Source organism: Gekko japonicus, unplaced genomic scaffold (assembly GCF_001447785.1).
Source record: "Gekko japonicus isolate JY-2015 unplaced genomic scaffold, Gekko_japonicus_V1.1 scaffold677, whole genome shotgun sequence".
NCBI classification, from domain to species: domain Eukaryota; kingdom Metazoa; phylum Chordata; class Lepidosauria; order Squamata; family Gekkonidae; genus Gekko; species Gekko japonicus.
Genome location: NW_015159730.1, coordinates 731,005 through 751,938, shown reverse-complemented (window position 1 = coordinate 751,938; position 20,934 = coordinate 731,005). Strand labels below are relative to the sequence as shown.

The 20,934-nt window shown below is 47.3% G+C and overlaps 1 protein-coding gene across 1 annotated transcript in view; it reads right to left on the bottom strand.

Moving 5' to 3' along the window:
• Positions 1-20,934, bottom strand: part of GTF2IRD1 (GTF2I repeat domain containing 1) — a 189,378-nt gene that overhangs the window by 27,077 nt on the left and 141,367 nt on the right. The window contains exons 13-22 of the mRNA XM_015427957.1: positions 19,438-19,518; positions 16,170-16,259; positions 13,683-13,736; positions 12,538-12,603; positions 10,339-10,522; positions 9,186-9,244; positions 6,365-6,427; positions 4,901-4,984; positions 1,566-1,749; positions 17-45 (exon numbers count right to left, since the gene is read on the bottom strand). Of these exons, the coding sequence (XP_015283443.1) occupies positions 17-45; positions 1,566-1,749; positions 4,901-4,984; positions 6,365-6,427; positions 9,186-9,244; positions 10,339-10,522; positions 12,538-12,603; positions 13,683-13,736; positions 16,170-16,259; positions 19,438-19,518 (894 nt within the window). The remainder of the gene's footprint in view (positions 1-16; positions 46-1,565; positions 1,750-4,900; positions 4,985-6,364; positions 6,428-9,185; positions 9,245-10,338; positions 10,523-12,537; positions 12,604-13,682; positions 13,737-16,169; positions 16,260-19,437; positions 19,519-20,934) is intronic.

Below are 20,934 nucleotides of genomic sequence, written 5' to 3'. Positions count from 1 at the left end.
AGGATTCCATACTTACCAGGTTTAGGGATGAGGCCTTGGAAAGGTCTGGAAAACAGAACAACACAATGTCAATCAGGAAACCAAGATAATCACAGACGGGTTTCAATCAACCATTGTGTGAGAAAGGCAGGTTATAAGTAATACAAATAAATACATACATTGCTGCAGGTATGTGTCACCTGCCAGGCTATAAGCTGCACTAGAATGGTAAGGCAAAGCGACGGGTTTGCTTTGTGCGTGACGTCTCAGGTGCGTAGGGTTGCCAATCTCCAGGTGGGGGCTGCAGATGTCCCAGGATTACAACTGATCTCCAGGCGAGAGATCAGTTCACCTGGAGAAAATGGCTGCTTTGGAAGGTGGACTCTATGGCACCGTACTCGGCTGAGGCCCCTCCCCTCTCCAAACCCCACCCTCTTCAGACTCCACCCCCAGAATCTCCAGGCATTTCCCTACCCAGAGCTGGCAACCCTACAGATGCGGTTAAAAGGATCTTAAGAAGTCATAGACAGCATAGCGGGACACTACTGAGATAGCTGGCCACCAAAGCTGGATGGTTATTCCCATCTTGGTTGAATGATATAGCACCGTGTTATAGGATGGTTTTTGTGGTTTAAATATTGTATTTTATTGTATGTTTTATTGTGTTTTAGATTCCGGCTTTGCCACTTGTGAACCGCCCTGAACCTTTGGGAGGGCGGTATAGAAATCCAACAAATAAATAAATAAAAGACTCAGTTGTTGGGAAAAGCCTTTCCCTGCCCAAGGCCTTGGACAGATGTTGCCAATGAAAGCAGACGATACTTGGTGAGATGAACCAATAGTCAGCAGCTATACCTTTACCTTTATACTGGTTATAAGCAGAGGTCATTTCGGGGGGGAATGCGGGGGAACGCAGTTCCCCTGGGTGAGGTGCAGGGGGCGGGGCACACGATGATGCCCCGCCCCCTGCTTCCGGCCGCCCCGCTTCCAGCCCTCATTCAGCCAGGAGGAGGCAGGAGAAGAGGGAAGGTAAGTTGCTTCCTCCCCGCCTCTCCCCACCCCTGCCTGCCTGGGGCCAGGGAAGGCCTTGGCGGGGCTTCCTAGCACTCCCGCCAGCCTTGCAGGTCCACCACCGGGCCCCTGATGTCAGGGGGTGTGGCATATGCTAATGAGTTATGCTAATGAGTTCCCCTAGCTCTTTTTCTACAAAATGACCCCTGGTTATAAGGGTGGGTCTACAGTGACAAAGCACCAGCTTGGTGTATGCAGAACATCTGGACTCAATCCCTGGCAACTCTGGTTAAGGTGTTACGAAAGACACTTCCTTGCCCAAGACCCTGGTGAGCCCCTGCTAGTCAGCCGAGACTTTCCTGAGGCAGACAAACCAACCATTTGACTTGATATAAGGTAGCTTCATATGTTCACCGTGTGACGTGTCCCCAATTGCACAACGGTCCTCCGGGCATGGCGAGAAGGCACGCTAACCCTCTAAAATAAATGCTATGCATTTCAGCCGGGAGGTCTAAAAATACAGATTATGGAACAGAATGGCACAGCCCTCCCACATCCACAACCTGGCAAAATACCTTGTTACCGTGAACTTGATTTTGTCCGCTACAGCTAATATCCTCTCCAGGTTCTGGGAGCCGAAGGTGCAGGGTTTCCGGAACGGGATGCCCGGGGGCAGTCCTTCTATGATCACCGAGCCCGGGTTGCTTTTGATCCGTTTGTATGGCACTTGGACTGGGTACTTGATACCCAAGGCCTCACCTGCAAGGAAGGAGAGCGGAGGAATTAAAAAGAAACACGCAAGAGACCCTGGATCAGATCGATATTCGTCACATCTGGCGTCCTCTTCCCCACAACGGATATCGAGATGCTTCCGAGTGCATGAAGGAACCAACACACTGTCTTCTATTGCAGGTCCCCACCCCCTAGAATTCAGTGGTAGACTGTCTCTGAGCATGAAGGGTCATTCCTCAGTGTTGGGGGGGGGGTTGTTATCCAGCATTCACAGGGAATGAGTTTTTCCAGTTAATCAAATATGCCTGATACTCGCCCTGACCTGGATAGCCCAGGCAAGCCCAGCCTTGTCAGATCTCGGAAGCTAAGCAGGGCCAACCTTGCCAAGTACTTGGAAGCGAGACTTCCTTGGAATACCTTGTTGGGAGGACGGGGGAGGCTTTATTCAGCCATCTCTCTGAATATCCTCCAGCCCCCCCCCCATAGGGGTCAGTCACCAGAGGTCGACACACACACACAAACACACAAAATACCAAAAAAAACCCATGCCTGATACTTGAGCTTATTGTTCTGTAGCAACCCAGAGGGAACACCAGCGACCCAACCTATGTCCCTGAGAAAGCTCTGCTGACAATCCCTATGCCTGGTGTGAAGAAATGCTCCCCCCCCAAGCACCAAGAATACAGTGCATCCCTTGCCCCAGACTGAGAGTTTGTATCTATACCTTGTGGCTAATAGCCACTGATGGACCTCTGCTCTATATGTTTATCTAATTCCCTCTTGAAGCCATCCCTGCTTGTAGCCGCCACCACCTCCTTTGGCAGTGAATTCCATGTGTGAATCACTCTTTGGGTGAAGAAGTACTTCCTTTTATCTGTTCTAACCTGACTGCTCAGCAATTGCATTGAGTGCCCACGAGTACTTGTATTGTTAGAAAGGGAGAATAGGACTTCAGTCCATATCGTTAGCCACAGTCTCAGGGGACAATTCTAATCCATTTCCTTGTAGAAAAGTAACAGCTATCCCTTCATCTATTTGAGATGAGCCATCCCGAACCAGAAACTTTTCATCTCCTGTCGGCTTTCCCCCAATATTCAGTTTAAAAACTGCTCTGCCACCTTTTTGATTTTAAGCACCAGCAGCCTGGTTCCTTCTCGGGACAAGGGGAGACCGTCCCTTTTGTACAGCTCCCTCTTGTCCCAAAAAGCATCCCAGTACCTAACAAACTTGAACCCTTCCTCCCTACACCATCGTCTCATCCACACATTGAGACTCCTGATTTGTGCCTGTCTCTCCAGCCCTGCGCATGGAACAGGTAGCACTTCTGAGAAGGCTACCTTGGAGGTCCTGGCCTTGAGTTTCCTGCCTAGCAGCCTAAATTTTTCCTCCAGGACCTCACAAAGGCATTTCCCCACATCATTGGTGCCAACATGTACAACGACCACTGGATCCTCCCCAGCACTGTCTACCAGCCTATCTAGAACATGCATAATGTCTGCTACCTTCGCACCAGGCAGACAAGTCACCATACAGTCAGTATGCGGGTTTACCACTCAGCTGTCTACCTGTCTAAGGATCAAATCACCAACAGCCCACACCTCCCTCCCTGCCCAGGGATGGTTCCTTGATGCGAAAGGCTATCTGTTCACCAGCTGAAGAAAAGATCCCTTCTGAGGGCACATTCCCCTTATCCTCAGTAAGGTGCCCTGTTTCCTCTCAACCCTCATGCTCACTGACAGTGACGAGGCTGCCAGTTTCAGAGTGGGACATATCTAACAAGTCCCCAAGAATCTTCTCCATGCGCCTGACTGTCTCTGCTTCTCCAGGTCAGCCACCTTGGCCTCAAGGGTGCAAACTCGTTCCCTGAGAACCAGAAGCTCCTTGCACTGGACACACACCCAAGACTTATGTCCACTGGGCAGATAGTCATACATGTGACACTCCATGCAAAAGCCTGGATAGCCCCCAACCCCCTGCTGACATTCTGCCTTCATAATTGCTTAAAAAAAATAATTATGTATAATCCCCCTTTTAAAACCCTTTGTATTTATGTGGTTCTCCTTGTAGAAGTCTACTTACCTTACTGGGAACACAAGGAGACTAGGGCCTTGGCTTTCTGGCCCTTCCTGGGCTTCTTACAGAGCCCCTAGTCTAAGAGTCCCTAGGCCAAGAGCCCTTCGGCTCTCGCCCTTCGGTTCGTGCCAGAGGCTCATGCCTCTGGCGAGGTGCAGCCTTAAATAGAAGCCTTACCCAGCAGAGGATGGAACCAGCAGAGGGCGGGGCCAGCAGCTATTCAAATTATACCCAGGCAATCCAATTACAGTGAAACAATCACCCTTTCTCACCCTTTCTCAAGCCAGGACTCTGCAGCCAAGACTCTGCAACAACTTAAAACTCACCCACACACCCCCAAACACAGTCCTCCCACACAGTACCCTCAGCTAAATCACCTCAGCTGAAAGCAAATAAAAAACACTCACCCCACTAGCAGCTCTGTCTCCTGCTGCTTCTCAGAGCTCAGCTGGATCTATAGGGATTTGTAACATCCTAAGAAAAAGGAGCCTGTCCTATTTAACACCTGATAGGGCATGTATAGAGGAAGGGACGGAGAATTTCCATGTTACCCGTTTCTTTTGGAATCCCTTGCTCAATTTAGTGCTGTGCTAAAAGGATGCTTGGAAACATTTTCTTTTTAATAAATATTTTATAACAGTTTGAAACGGTATCGATCCAGATTGCTTTTTTGCTTCTAGTCACATTAGGTTTTGCAGTTTTGTCTACTGTTTCAAAAACCTGCAAAGCTTGTATGGGACAGAAGTAGGATATATGTAACACCCTCTCTTTATAAAAACTGTTTTTCATGTCGCAGTCTAACCTCACAGGGTTGTTATAAAAATAAGGTAAAAAGGTAAAGGTTCCCTTGCTCGAAAGCCAGTTGAATCTGACTCTAGGGTTGCGGTGCTCATCTCCGTTTCAAAGCCAAAGAACCAGCGCTGTCCGAAGACATTTCCGTGGTCATGTGGCCGGCATGACTAAACACCAAGGCGCACGGGACGCTGTTACCTTCCCACCGAAGTGGTACCTATTTATCTACTTGCAATTTCTTGCTTTCAAACTGCTATATAAAGATAAAGCAGGATCCAATACCCTCAGATTCACCCCTTGCCTTCTTGCTCACCGTATTTCTTGTTGAACAGATCCTGCACTTGTTCCCTTAGTGTGTTCGCGATATCGATCCGGGAAAGCCGAGTGTCGTAGTTTTCTGCAAAGACAGAGAAACAGAAATCAGCATAGAGCACCTGGTGTTAACATCTGCCAAAAATATAAAAACACTCCACCGTTTTTAAACAACATGCTTTGGCCAGTAGGGAGGGAAAAACAGTACCTGTCTATTTCATACTCTTTTACTCTTTTACTCTTTCTGAACATTTTAATTTTCTAATGCATAAATGTAGAAGAATCTTTACATCGGCATGCTGTAATGCCCTTCCTACAGCAGAAATTATTTCATGTAATGTTATACTGCCCGCTGTACAATAAACTGGAAGAGGAATATGTCATTCCTTGGATAAAGAATTTAGATGAAACATCTGAGATCCAAAGGATACGTTTTCTTTTAAACGGCTAACGTTACAAAAGCGAACCGTCGACACAGCAAGGCTTCTCTCCGAGGCCATTTTTTATAAGCGAGAAAAACTTCCCTTAAAGACAGCGGATGGCTTCTTTGGCTAATAAGCATTAGGAAAAGGAATGGTACCTGGTTGTTAAGCCAGTTTAGGAGGGGAATCAAAATCCTTTCTTAAAAACCAAATAATAAAAAAAGTCAAACTAAAATATAGTATTCTATTATTTATCTGATTTTATTTTCAGCTAGGAAAAGCCGCCCTGAGCCCGCGTAGCGGGGAGGGCGGAGTATAAATTGAACCTATAAATAAATAAATATAAAAACAAACCGGGGCTTTCAGGGGATCATGCATGGGGAGCAAGGGAGAATTTCACACATATACACACATTGTCCTTTCCAAACTTCTAGAGCAGGGGTGGCCAAACTGTGGCTCAGGAGCCGCATGCGCCCCTTTCACACCTATTGTGCGGCTCCCGGCAGGGCGGCTGGGGAAGCCAAATATCATTAGCAAACAAACATCATTGGACAAATAAATATCATTATCAATATCTGCTTTTACAGCTTTTGTTATTATTTTGGCAGTCTGATTTAACGTTAATAAAAAGCAAATTTGCATATTTCCCAGTAAAAAGGTGTAATATCTGTCCATGTCTTGCGGCTCTCAAACATTTGATGTTTATTCTCTGTGACTCTTACGTTAAGCAAATTTGGCCACCCCTGTTCTATAGGCTCTTGACCAGACCAATTTCCCCACTATATTCTGTCTCCCCACCACCACCACTTTTCCTGACTCTAAACCACACTCAGCATTTCGCACTTCCTAGTGCATGCTCGGTTCTCACCGGGTCTTTTGCTGGATCTCCTGTTTTTTTGCATACCTGGGGCAATCCCCAAGGATGAGGAACAGCCCTACCTTGTCTGTAGGTGGCCCTGTTGTGTTCGAGAAACCACAGAAACATGCAAAGCCAATACTGAAACCGAATGAAATGGAACATTCAATGGGCCTCCCATTCTCACCATGAAATCCAGGTCTTTTCATAGGTTCTTCTACAAGACGCTCACTGGAGTCTCTCTCGTTCGCTGCCGACAAGGGAAGAAGAAGAAATGCGCGGGAGAAAGATTCTTATTTATTTTAGTTTGTTTTATCTACTCCCCCCAAAACAGGCTGATCCTGATTTCTTCTTTTAAAAAGGATCAAATGGCTGTTCCGACCCCCATCCCTTAGATACATGAGTTCCATTTATGGTTTGTTAGAGTTAAAAGCATCCCCCTGCAGGTAGGTGCAAGATGAAACTAAAGTCAGAATCCAGCACTTTCACATGCACATATCTAATGGTTGGGGGGAGGGTGCCAACCAGGATGTATACCATCACTGCCCTCAGCCAAAAGCCTGGTGGAACATCTCGGCCTTACAGGCCCTACGGAATTTCATAAGATGCCGCAGGGCCCTGATGGTTATTTGGCAGAGAGTTCCACCAGGTTGGGGCCAGAACTGAAAAGGCCCTGGCCCTGGCCAACGACAGCCGATGGATGTCTTTAGGGCTAGGGATCACCAGCAGATTGTTATCTGAGGAGTGTAACGCTCTCCCAAGGATATATCTGAGGAGACGGTCCCTCAGGTTCCTGTGAGGTTATAACATAGAAGGGAAGAATGGTTTACACTGCCCCAAGCTCTTTGGAGAAAGGATGAGATAAAAAATTTACTAAATAAAATAACCAAATAGATGTTCAGGAGCAGGGTAAGCCCTGCTCTCTATGCCCCTGCTTTCAGAGGGCATTTTCTGTGGCGGCACCTTGCCTTTGGAACACTCTTCCTCCTTGAGGCTCACCTAGGAAGAATTGCCAAAGCAACTGGGCCCTTGCTGGGCACCTATTGATGCTGCCAGCAACATGCTGACACCACTTCCTCTGTGACCGGAAGTGATGCCAGTGCATTACCAGCGACCTAACATTTGGGCAAAACTCTCTGGTAACCATAGAGTTTTACCAAAATGCTAGAGCGTCCCTGGCACCATGCAGGCATCACTTCCCATTGCACAGGAAGTGACGTCAGTGCATCAGGACGCAGACCATCACTCCCCATTTGCTGCTTCATTTTCCTCCTGCTACCCAGCTGAGCAATGGTGGGAAGGGACCAGTGAGGCCAGTTGAACTTCTGCCCCCAGTGGGAAGCTGGCAAACCTAGACTCACCAGATGCCTACTTGAATATCTTTCAGGCACCAGGTCAAAACATATCTTTTTACCCAGGCTTTGAATGAGGGTTTTGTCTTTCCAGCTTTTTAAATTATCTGCTTCTGGTCTGTGCCTGTTTTATGGATAGTATTAATGCCAGTTTGGTGTAGTGGTTAAGTGTGCGGACTCTAATCTGGGAGAAGCAGGCTTGATTCCCCACTCCTCCACATGCAGCTGCTGGGTGACCCTGGGCAAGCCACAGTTCTCACACAGCTGTTCTCTCGAACAGCTATTCCAAAAATATTAATAACCCTTGGGGTATTAATATTTTGGAATAAAAATGTCTTCCGACTGCACTATTGCTTCTCTTTGTCTCTTCGCTCCAATTGGTGCAGCCCTTCTTTATCTTAGGGACAAAAAGGGGGGGGGACTTAACCCTGAAACCTGGGAACCAAAACCTGAAGAGGTAAGTCAAACAGAATTGAGGGCCAACAATAAAAAATTAATGTATATAATATAAAGACACATGTATTTATTAGCAAAAAATTAAAAAACATAGGGGCCCAATCACACCTCATGTAAAAATACCAAAATCTTACACACAAGGGCCAATGGACTTGACCTGACACGTTTCAGCCTGTATAGGTCTTCTTCAGAGGTCAAACCCAATGAGGAACAAATTGGCTTATATCATAACACAGTACAATCATACAATTATGCAATGTGGATACAAGATGGACCAGAAAAGAATTGCTGTAAAGATTTTGGTATTTTTACATGAGGTGTGATTGGGCTCTTATATTTTTTTAATTCTTTGCTAATAAATACATGTATTTTTATATTATATACATTAAATTTTTATTGTTGGCCCTCAATTCTGTTTGACGTACCTCTTCAGGTTTTGGTGCCCTTCGTTATCTTCTCATGAATTTAAATTGCAAGCCACCTCCAACAGGACTCAAACAAGGCAGCCCAGAAAACACATGAGTAAATAAACAGGGTAGCCACAATGGGGGGCAGGAGACGGGCAGGAGGATGCATTTTGTACTTTTCCACAACCAGAAAAAGTGTTGCCTAACCTGACCTTTTACAGACATAGGTCCCGGTCACACGAGCGGGATGATCCGCTGCCGAAGAGAGGCAAATGAAAGCTGGAGCAAAAAGAACCGCGGGAGCGCGATCCGATGTGCCCCCGCGGCTCCGTGCTCCAGCAGCCGATCACACATTGTGCAGCAAACCGGCAGTAGCGCGGTTGTGTGCATGCGTGGGATGGGGAACAGCACTGGGTGCGATGGGCTACCAGAGCTTCCCCGACCAGATGCCTGGAATTGCCATGCATCATCCAGAAGGTAGTGCTCTGTTGCTACTACCTTTTAAATGCGCGTTTTTGGGCCGAAGGGCCAGATCGGGGATGGGTGTATGATGCTTCCCAGATGTTGCGGTGTGATCGCGCCCGCTTGATGCGCCCCCGATCCATCCCTCTTGTGGGGCAAATCCTCCCGTGTGACTGGGGCCATAAATAGTCAAGTCCCTGCCTGGGAAGTCTGCAGTCTCAAATACTGATAACCAGGGCATGGAGAGAGAGACTTGGTAGAAAATCACATTTTTTCATTTGAAACGGTTTGTCCATTCCATGAAGCCCTTAGAATCAAGACATATATATACCTATTGCTGCCGGGCTGTCAGAGGCTGCGTCCTTCACTACGTCCGTAAGAAGTTCTGGTCTGAAAAGCAATCATTATGAGGAATTTTTAAAAAAACAAAACCCCGTCCCCATTCATTTATTTAAAACAGATATACCCTGCGTTTCCAGCTTGTTGATTCCCCCAACCTCGGAACTGGCCACACAGTTTGATAAGATGTCCACTGAGCAATCTTGCTAGCACACCTTCTTCAAATGTCTCCCCCACGCATGGGTATCTTGGAGTGTCTGAGGTGGCAATGAGCACCCCTGGTGGCTGAGGCAGGAAGATGTAATTTTTGCTTTCTAGCATAATGTAGAGCGAGATTTCCCAGCATGGCACCCATGAGTGCCATTGCTCCTGCCCTTACTTCCCCTGGCACCCACCCCTGGCCATGGAAAATTCTTTCATTGGAATGAAGGCAACCAATAACTAGCTGTGCCTTACAGTGGCCCCGCCCACTTGTTGAAACACTTGGTTTCAACAAGTGGGCGGGGCCACTGTAAGGCACAGCTTGTTATTGGTTGCCCTCGTTCCAATGAAAGAGTTTTCCACGGCCACAATAGCAGTTGCAGACAGAGACGGGCAGATCAAGAAGACTGGAAAGTCCTGGGCTTTCCTACGTCACTGTGTGGTTCCATTTCCCCTTCAGGGCTGACTGACTGTTGCCCCGAGCTTCCTCAAAGCAGAGGGAGCTTTGTTCCAGTCTCGGATTCCAGGGACGTGGGCTGTTCCATGAGGGGAAATTCAGTGTCCAAGAGCAGAGGGCCACCTATTCCTTCTCCGTCCCTGCTGTCCTCTCAGTGGCTGGACTACGCCTCCAGCCAAACTACAAATACCAGCCTTGACAGACCAAAGGCTGGACACTGAATAAAGAGGTGTCACATGTTCAGCCGTGTTGCCATGCAATCCTTTGGCAAAACAAGGAAGGAGGTATTACATTTGGCTCCGCCTACTTCAGGAGTTATTTGGGATTTGGCTCCACCTCCTGTGGCAGCCATTTTGGAGCAGCGCTCACCACCACCCTCTCAGAATTCCAAAGGTGCTGATAGACACAAAAAGAGTGGGGATTCCCGATGCAGAGGGAAGGTGGCAGTATTGGCAAGAAACAAAGCCAGCAGCTTCCCCCCCCTTACCTTTTGATGACAAACTGGATGCTGCCGCTCGCCTGAAGGATCTTTTTAAGCTTTGCGATACCAAAACAGTTGGGTCGCCTGAGCAAGATGCCATCTGGCAAGCCCACGACAAAGAGATCCTCCGGGTACATCAGAAACTTGGAGTAGGGGACTTTGACAGGCTCAGAAATTCCTATGGCTTTAGCTGCAAGCATAAAACATTTTTACTGCTATTTTTATGCCTTTGTTTGTATTTTAGCTCTGTTTTTAATTGTTTCGATGGGGTTTTTTTGTTGGGTTTAATTGTTTTAGTATGTGATTTTATTATTATGTGTGTTTTAATTTGCCTTGGTGGCCCCCTTGAAGGCAGAAAGGTGTGATAGAATTTCTGTCAAATAAAATAAATCATATGGAGGTGTGGGAGCTCAGAGACGGCCACTGATCTGCGTCTCTGTAAAAAGCATTACTGGACACAAATATGTAAATGGTGTGAATGCGTTAAAATATTCCATATGTCACGGGGGGAGTCAATGCATGAGCAAAGAGAGGTAACTAGGGAAGAGGATTGGGAGACCAATTCCTCATTGAATAGTTATTTAGAGCTTTAATCCCTGCATCGGCATCCCAAACTAGTTTACAGAGCTTAAAACCAAAAGACAAGGGGTTCAAAAGGAAAGGATTACAGGGAAACCTCAGGAAAAGAAAGCAAGGGCTCCAACAAGCCCCAACTCTTCCTCCCCCTCTTCGTGGCATTGCTGGGAGATTACTGGGGTGAGTGGGGAAGCCCTCAGAAGACTCCAATACCACTGTGGCTATTGTCTCCACGGGAACTGTGAGCCTGGCAGATACAGTCCCTAACCTGGATGTAGTTGCCAAGAAACCTCAGCAATGGAAGTCAGGTTAAAACCTTTCTATGAAGAAAGGTTAAAACGCTTGGGGCTCTTTAGCTTGGAGAAACGATGGCTGAGGGGTGATACGATGAAAGTTTATAAGATTATGCATGGGATAGAGCAGGTCGACAGAAACGCGCGTCGTCCTCTTCCTCCTCCTCCCCTCCCTGCGGCGGAGGAAGACCCAGCGGGCGAGCGCGGCGCGGACCTCCTCCGCCCTTCACCATCATCGCCCCCACCACCGCTGGCTCGGCCTGGTCAGCGGCAGCGTGGAAACCCTCCGCTTCGATCGCCGCCTCTCCTCCTCCTCCATGGGAACAGATTCCGCGCCCACCCCGCCACCTCAGCCACCCCCCCATTCCCCCCTCCCTGCCCGCCCGCCAGCCGCATCTCCCTGCCCCCCAGGTGCCCCCTATGTGCGGATTTAGATATCCGCACGCAGGGGGCGCCTTTCGCTATTAGTATAAGGATATGGAACAGAAATCCATCAGTGGCTATTAAGCCACAAGGTATAGACTCTGGGGCAAGTGACGCTCTGTATTCTTGGTGCTTGGGGGGGGGCAACAGTGGGAGGGCTTCTAGTGTCCTGGCTCCACTGCTGGACCTCCTGATGGCATCGGGTAGTTTTGGCCCCTGTGTGACACAGAGTGTTGGTCTTGACGGGCCATTGGCCTGATCCGCCATTGGCTTCTCTTACGTTCTTAACAGTCACCTGAAGTGGCAGGGATGTCGTCTCTTCCAATCCGTGCTTCTTAAAGCAGCCCCAGCTACTCCTCTTCCTCCCATGGCCCTGCTGGAGGACTAGGTGACGTTGAGCCCTTTACTGCGTTGTCAAATTATCCAGCCACGATTGTGGCTCTTTAGGAAAGGCCTGGCTGTAGCCAGTTATCAGAATCAGACTCGAATCACAGTCTGATCTGGGGCTGCAGGGGCCAACCCCAGAAGGGAGAGGGTTGCCTCCGCCTCCTCATACCCCAAGGGACTAACAAGGAAAACACTGGCTCTGATAAATTAAACAAGGATCCAGTCGGAGGAATACGGTTAAGCAACCAGTGGGCCACTGTGCAGAACAGGATGCTGGACTAGAATGGACCACTGATCTGATGCAGCAGGGCTCTTCTTATATTTTGATTAGCCAAGATAGTTGGGAATAGAGCCTCCATGCTCAGAGGCAAGCTACCTTTGAACGCCAGCTGCTCTGAGGAGAATTACAGGGAAGGGCCCAGTTGTGAGTTTCCCAGAGGTATAGGCATGATCACTTGCAAGACAGGATGCTGAACTAAATGGGGTGGCTTTGAGAAGCTTTAATAAAAGAAGATGCATAACTTACCATATCTTGTATTAAACAAAGTTTCGACTTGCTTCCTCAAGTGACTTAAAACATCACTAATGCCATCTGGAAAACGACAGACAACAAACCCAGTGATGAAATACCAACCGCAAAAGCAAGAAAGAAAAAAAAAGACAATCGCATCAGAGAAAGGAGAGACGGCAGAGTCATGTTTGTTCGATGCAACACGACCAAACAGGAGTCCTAATGGCACCTCAAAGGTTTAACAAGTTTTTATCACAGCATAAATGGGTCCACAAAAGCTACTGCCAGAACAACAACTTATTAAGTTTTCATTGTCCTACAAAACTGTTTATTCCTGTTTATGCAGAAAAAAGGTAATACCAAAGGCTGCACCAATCTGGAATTTGGCAGTGTCTTGATATGTGAATGATACCCCCCAATCTATTATTTATACCTGTGCATTCACTTTTTGAGCATAGGAAGAGCCTGATGGGTCCAACCAAAGGTCTATCTACTCCAGCATCCCATGTCCCACATTGGTCAGTTAGAAGCCTCCAACAGACCTGCAATCATGAGGTGTGGGTGTGGAGCTCCTATGTGGTTTCTCCAGGTATGCTGCTTTTCAAGATGGAGGTTCCATTTAGCCATCATGGCTAATAGCCATTGAGAGTTGTTGTCCTCCTCTCTACAGTTCCTTTGAGTAAGGTTGAAGGCCTTACTGAAAGGAAATCAGTATGTGAGGAAGCAGCTGCCACTCAATTCCACTTGGAGGAGGAAGAGGAGATTGGATTTATACCCCACCCTTCACTCAGAGTCTCAGAGTGGCTTACAAACTCCTTTCCCTTCCCCTCCCCACAACACACACCCTATGAGATAGGGGGAGCTGAGAGAGCTCTGAATGAAACTGCTCTTTTTCAAGGACACCTCTGACAGAACTATGGCTTACCCAAGGTCATCCAGCAGCTGCGAGTGGAGGAGTGGGGAATCAAACCCAGCTCTCCCAGATTAGAGTCGGCTCACTTAACCACCACACCAAACTGGTGTACTTTCCCCCCAAAAGTAAAAACCCAAACAGTCCCTGCAACCCCCACTTTGCAAGACTTACAGAGATAAAACGGTGCACAGTTTCAGTCTCTAAAGCAAACCTTTCGGACGCTAGACTAATTTTATGATCGACGCACCTTTGCCTTCCATTGATTTCTCATCATGTTGCAAATCACCACTGGGCCCTTTATCTGAAAGCACAGAGCAAAGACAGAAGTTTAGCTGGGAAGAATATTTTGACTGCCATGGCAGAGAAAGGGTTCTGTGTAATATGAAAGCTTGCACACTGCATTATACATTGGATCCTGATACAGGCATTATTATGCTGATATACTAATTGTCTAGGTCAGGGGTCCTCAATGTGGTGCCCATGGGCACCATTGCGCCCAACCAAGTGTTTTTAGAAAGTGGGTAGGCCCTGCAGGGCTCTGGGCCATCAGGGCTTCTGATTGGCCACTGGAGACACAATTGGCTGAGCGGATTAAAACAAGATTGTTTCAGTTGCAGCTGCCACTGCAGGGTTTTTATTTATTTTATTTTATTTATTTGGTATTTTTTACCCCGCCCTCCCCGTGAACGGGCTCAGGGCGGCTTACAAGGGCATAAGCCCATACATAAAATCCAATAAAATCCAATAAAACAACCAATAATTTAATTGTTTCTCAGTCCTCTTTCCCAGTGTATTTCTTTTTAATTGCCTCTCTTCTTCCCTACATTTCGGCTTCCTCTGTATGTGTGGTTCTGCCTCCTGGGGCAGCCATTTTGTAGTTGTGCCCACCATACTGTGCTTTGAAGCATACAACATAATGAAGATATTTATCAGAATCAGGAATAACAACCTTAGTTTATATCAGGGGTGGCCAAACTGTGGCTCAGGAGCCGCATGCGGCTCTTTCACACATATGCTGCGGCTCCCGGCAGGGCAGCTGGGGAAGGTAAATATCATTAGCAAACAAATATCATTGGACAAATAAATATCACTATCAATACCTGCTTCTACCGCTTTTGTTATTATTTTTGGCAGTCTCGTTTAATGTTAATAAAAAGCAAATCTGCATACTTCCCAGTAAAAACCTGTCATATTTGTTCATGTCTTGAGGCTCGCGAAATCTGACGTTTATTCTATGTGGCTCTTACATTAAGCAAGTTTGGCCACCCCTGGTTTATATGGTTACCATTTAACATAATGAAAACATTTTAACAGATGCAAAAACAGATGCCAAAGAGCAATATGTTGCATGCTGATTTACTGCTCAGCCTTTCTTAACCCTTTCTCTCTCTCAGATCTTCTTGCATGCAGAGTTACAACAGACTCGTGGGGCCGCAGGGCAACATGCCCACTATACCCCCCAAGTTCTTGAAATATATCAGGTTCTGGGGGGCCCGGGCAAAGTGTTCCCAGGGACCCCCTCTCCTGTTCTGCCCACCACCACGCCCCTCGCTCGTACCTTTCTTCCCTTCCACCCACCAGCCCACTTCCGTCCCACCCACTAACCTGTGTGTCCTTCCTTGTCTACTCATGAGCCCTTCTACTGCCTATGGCCAGAGCTGCCTGGTGCTTTTCCCCTTGTGGTACTGGGCAGTGGATGTATCTGGGAGCACAAGAGATGGAACACCAGCAACGGAGTGGGTGAGTGAGGGTCAACGTCAGTGTGCCCTGCCAAAAGCTCTGGGCTCTGGCAGCTGCCCTACCTCACATTGATGCTGGCCCTGGCATACATGCATCAAAACATGCAGTATCTAAACAGAAAGCAAATGGTTACGGTAGCAGGAACTCCTTTGCATATCAGGCGACACACCCCTAATGTAGCCAATCCCCCAAGAGCTTACAGAGCTCTTCTTACAGGGGCTACTGTAAGCTTTTGGAGGATTGGCTACATTAGGGGTGTGTGGCCTAATATGCAAAGGAGTTCCTGCTACAAAAAGAGCCCTGTATAGATTCAGGTGGGGTAGCCATGTTGGCCTGAAGTAGCAGAACAAGGTTTGAGTCCTAGGGCATGTTTTAAGGCCAACAAAGTTTTATTCACAGTATAAGCTTTCATGTGCACACAAAACTGAGGAAGTGTACCTGCACAGAAAAGCTCATACCATGAATAAAGCTTTGTTGGTCTTGAAAGGTGCCACTGGACTCCAACTTTGTTCGTATCCATGAAGACAGTCATTCAACAGTGTACACTTCACAGTTTCTCCAACAAGGCTCCTTAAAAGCTGGAGGGGGGAAAAACCTTCAAATGGTTTTGGAAAGTGGATTATAAATTGTGTGTGAGTGATGCCTCAAATCCTGGTTAACAACTGCATATTCCCAGTTGTATGCACAAACAGTACAGTACAACTATAGAACACATGCAGTGGGCAATGCTCCCTCTAAGCCGTGGAGTCTTGTGGACAAAAATTCTGCTTTGTGAGTTACTGGCATTAAAGTTGTGAGCGGGCGATTTGGATACTGCATCAATTAGTTTGCTCTGGCGCCATCCTTCCTAAGGCAAACATGTGTGAGCCAGAGGCTAAAAAAAAAAGTGAGCTAGCTCACACTAACTCAGCTTAGAGGAAACATTGGCAGTGGGGTCCCTCTGAGCGCCAGCTTTCCAAGGCTCAGCCTGCTGAACCTCCTCATTGGCAATCACCTGACAGCCTTTCGCGCATGTAGCTGGGATCTTCCGAGGTCACGTGGTTGGCCGCTGCATCATGTAATTCGTCAGAACCAGGCGATCGGTCTGTTAAGAAGAGAGAATCCAATGATGATAACCTCTGGGTGATTAGCGGAAGTGCTAGAAGTCACAGGCTTCTTCTGTGTGGCAACAATTCTCCACTGTAGCTCTTGCTGCCACTGAGAATGCAGAGGCATCTGCAGTGGCAACAGAGCATCTCCACAGAAGTTATCCCTGCATTTATATTATATAATTGCTTCAGTCCAAGATTCTAGTACTTCCATTTCTTCTATTACAGATGAAATTACAGTTTTATATGGGAGCAATAAAACATCCTTTTTTTGCAGAGATTTAAGGGTTCCTCTGAATTCCCAGCTATCATTTTTTTTAAAAAGTCAGTCTCTAACTCTTTTTGTTGTGGAGAAATAAAGGTGACACCTTTCCCCTTATACCTCTACAATAAAAAGAGATGGATGTGTTTTGTTAGTAAAAGCTATGAATTCAGAGGACATCATAGCTTGTAGCAACAAATTACTATGACATTACTGTAACAGCTGGTTATGGTGTTATTGTGTTGTACTGACCTAGTAACTGCCAATGGGGGGGGGGAACCCTGAAAAAAGTCTTCCAGTTAAACAGGGGGAAATGGAGGACACAGGGAGAGGAAGCAAAGAAAATGGTGCCTATGTGGCCTGGATCTGACAAAATCCAAACCTTCTCAACAACACAGCATGTAAAGGCAATTTTGAATGTGATCTTTCCAGAAAGACTGTATCAAACTGGGGGGGTTTTCTACTCCCAGTTTCTGTTCCAGTTTAGCTTCTTAACTGCATCAGGTTCCCCCCCCTACACACAGTATTATCCCAGGCTTCCTCCCCACCAGCAGTTTTCCCGCAGTTTTTTTTCAGACCACCACTAACGTGGTCTGAAAAATACAGGGAAGGCTAAAAGTAAAACAAAACCGGAAAGCAAATGAGGCAAACAATACTACGTGTAAGGCTGCTGGTAGGGAACAATGCCATTAAGAAGCTGAACTGGAACAAAACGCCTGGTGCAGAAAAGTCTCCAGTCCAGTTTGGGAAAGATGGCAGCAAAGCAGCAGAAAACTCAGAAAGTGGATGACTGGGGTGCAAACATAATTGGGATGCCGAAACCCCCACAAAACCCAATCCTGAAACACTCCAGTTTTGATTCCAAACCAGAGCAAAAGCTCCATATGGAAGCAACCGTGGAGATTCAGCACCCCAACCCTCCCCTGTGGTTTTTTGCTGTTTTTATGCATTAAAACAGCAGGAAGGTAAGAGATAGACATAGATTACCTACTCTAACTAATTAGATGTTGTTGGTTGCTGGACGCATGTCCAGCTTCCATGGTGCAAGATGGAGAAATAAGAACATAAGAGAAGCCAATGTTGGATCAGGCCAATGGCCAATCCCGTCCAACACTCTGTCACACAGTGGCCAAAAATACCAGGTGCCATCAGGAGGTCCAGCAGTGGGGCCAGAACACTAGAAGTCCTCTGGTGCAGAAAAGTCTCCAGTTTGGGAAAGATGGCAGCAAAGCAGCAGAAAATTCAGAAAGTGGATGACGGGTGCAATCTAATTGGGATGCCAAAGCTTCTAAGGGCTCTGTAAGCTAAGGGCTCTGTAGCGTGCATGAGATCTCAGCTCAGTGGCAGAGCTCCTGTCTGCATACAAAAGGTCGACTTCAGGTAAAGGATCTCAGGTTAGAAGGTGTCTGAAAAAGACCTTTTCTGCTTGAAACCCAGAAAGCCTTTGCAGGTCATAGTAGAATGTACCAAACTAGGCGGATGAGCAAACTGATTCCATATAGGACATCTTCATATATTAATATGACTATATTAATAGGGCAATCTCTCACTTCCTATGGAACTAATCCTTGAATTGTAATAGTTGGCTGAGCACCGTAAGTCATTGTAACAACTGCAGAAAGGCACACCATAAGAATGATACTATTTGCGGTGAGGCCGCCTATTGTAACTACACTGATCTACATGATTTGAAGACGTTTACAAGAAATGAAGTAGAGAATAATTCGGAGTCTTCCTCTCATCTTCACTGGTCTGCATACACCAAGGTTAAAGACCGTGATCTCTTGGACTGATTTCTGGATCTTGATCGCTACACAAATGAGTTGTGATACCTTGATTTGCATGTAGTTCTCGGTTACCTGTTTAAATAGATTCTTTGATGTGATATGATAATCATAGAGTGATTCTCTTACTGAATAGCAGGGGTAATTTCCTGCAGGAGCGCACAGGGGCGGAGCTCTGTCAGTAAAGAGCCCAGGGGGTGGGCACATGCAACAAGCCCCACCCCCTGCTCCCAGAAGCTCTCAGTCAGAGCAAGAAACAGCCAGGTAAGTTGCAGAGCCCCCCCCCCGCCCCCCTGGTCCAAAACAGTCCAGGGGCACCTTTAAGACCAAGTTTTATTCAGGTACAAGCTCTCCCTCCTCTGCGAGGACAGATCTGCACGTTCCCCCCCCCCTCCAAATAGCTAGCAAACCAAAACAGTCCAGTGGAGCCTGAGCGGTGGGTGTTGCCGTCTGACACACGTCCGGTGATGTCAGGGGGTGTGGCATATGTAAATAAGTTATGCTAATGAGTTCTTCTAATGAGCTCCTGCACCTCTTTTTCTGCGAAATGACCCCTGCTGAATAGCACTGCTTGTATTGTGTATTGAAAATAAGTATTGTGTGTTGTGATTACCTTAAAGAAAGACAATACATTTTATTACAATAATCATTATTCAGTGTCATTTTGGCACAATTGTGGTTACCCTATCATATTGTGACACACACACACCCTTGTGCGTAGCCTAAGAGTGTCACACTAGACTCTAGGAGACTCAGGTTCGAATCTCCACTCCACCATGGAAGCTTGCTTGCTGGTGACCCTGGGCCAATAACACACCCTCAACATAACCTGTCTGGTAGGGTTGTGGCGAGGATAAAACAGGGAGAAGGAGAATGACGTAAGCCCCTTTGAGTCTCCATTGGGGAGAAAGAGGGGAGGTAGAATGGACATCAATAAATTTGGGATACATGGTTGGCTCATACATGTCTCCTTCCAAGAAGCTTGGGGCAAGGTGTTTACCAGGTAACCGTGCCAATAATGGACCCAATCCTAGGCTGCGCACATGCCACAACCTGCTCCTAGATTGACATTATCAAACACTATCTGAATCTCGCTGGCACCACTGGATGTTTTTTTGTTTACTGTACCTGAAACGGTGATTTGAATGATGTCCACATCATCTGGCTCAATCTTGATGCGCTTTACCCCTCCCAGCTCTCCTGAGGTGCCTACAAAGAAGGGGAGGGGACATCAATGAGAAACAGGGCAGGACGGGAGGGGAGGCTGAACAGGGAAGCGCTTACATCATCACGATTTTGTGCTTTCCTGCATCCTACAACAGCCAACGAGATACTTCTGGGCGGAGCTCCTTTTGTAGCAGGAACTCCTTTGCACATTAGGCGACACCCCCCCCAATGTAGCCAATCCTCCAAGAGTTTACAGTAGCCCCTGTCAGAAGAGCTCTGTAAGCTCTTGGAGGATTGGCTACATTAGGGGTGTGTCGCCTAATATGCAAAGGAGTTTCTGCTACAAAAAGAGCCCTGCTTCTGAGGAAGGCCACAGGTAGGGCATGAGGGCAACATCCCTTGCTTGACCTCTCTGCTCCCAGCAACTGATATTCTGAGATGCACTGACTCTGAACATGGAGGTTCCACTGCGGTAACATACATAATAGCCAGTAACAGACTTCTCCTTCTTGGATCCGCTTAATCCCTTAAAAAGACCCGACTAAGCCAGCATCGCTCAGCATGGCAACAAATCACTTTCTTTGAGGACTCAGCATCAAAGTCCTCTATCCCAGAGGAAGGCATGGCAATAGCCAGGAAGAGTGACATTGCAAGACGCTGGCTGCAGGGAGGTTTCTCAGATGGAAGACTATACAGCAGAATCAGGTCTCGTCCTGCTCATAAGCCGAAGGAACTCCGGGCTTGAACTCGGCAGCTCAATGGCACTGCCATTGCAAGATGCGGCACAGCTTCCAGGCCAGCAGAAATTGGGTATGAGAAGCCAATGCGATCATATCTGTCCCTATAAAGTTAGCGATTCGATCCTGGCTCCTAAGCCTGAGCGGTTTGTTATTCAGGTGCAGGCTGGACCATTCCCAGTTCCTTGACACACAACCCAGCAAGCTGAATCTTCTTCCTGTCTCCAGCCAGCCAGCTTAGAGACTGTGTGGGCTAAAGATGCCAGCCGAAAATATGTGTTAGCCTGACATGGATAACCCAGGCGAGCCCGATCTCGTCAGATCTCAGAAGCTAAGCAGGGTCAGCCCTGGCAAGTCCTTGGATGGGAGACCTCTTTGGAATACCAGCAGTCGGGAGGCGGGGGCAGGCTTTATTCAGCTACCTCTCTGAATATCCTCCAGGCCCCCAGTAGGGGTCAGTCACCAGAGGTTGCCCTGACTTCCAGGTGAGCACACACACAGACACACACATATGCACATATAATTTTTTTAATTTATACCCCGCCCTTCACTTGGAGTCTCAGAGCGGCTTACAAACTCCTTTCCCTTCCCCTCCGCACAGCAGACACCCTGTGAGGTAGGTGGGGCTGAGAGAGCTCTTTCCAGAACTGTCCTTGAGAGAACAGCTCTGACAGAACTATGACTTGCCCAAGGTCATCCAGCAGCTGCAAGTGGAGGAGTG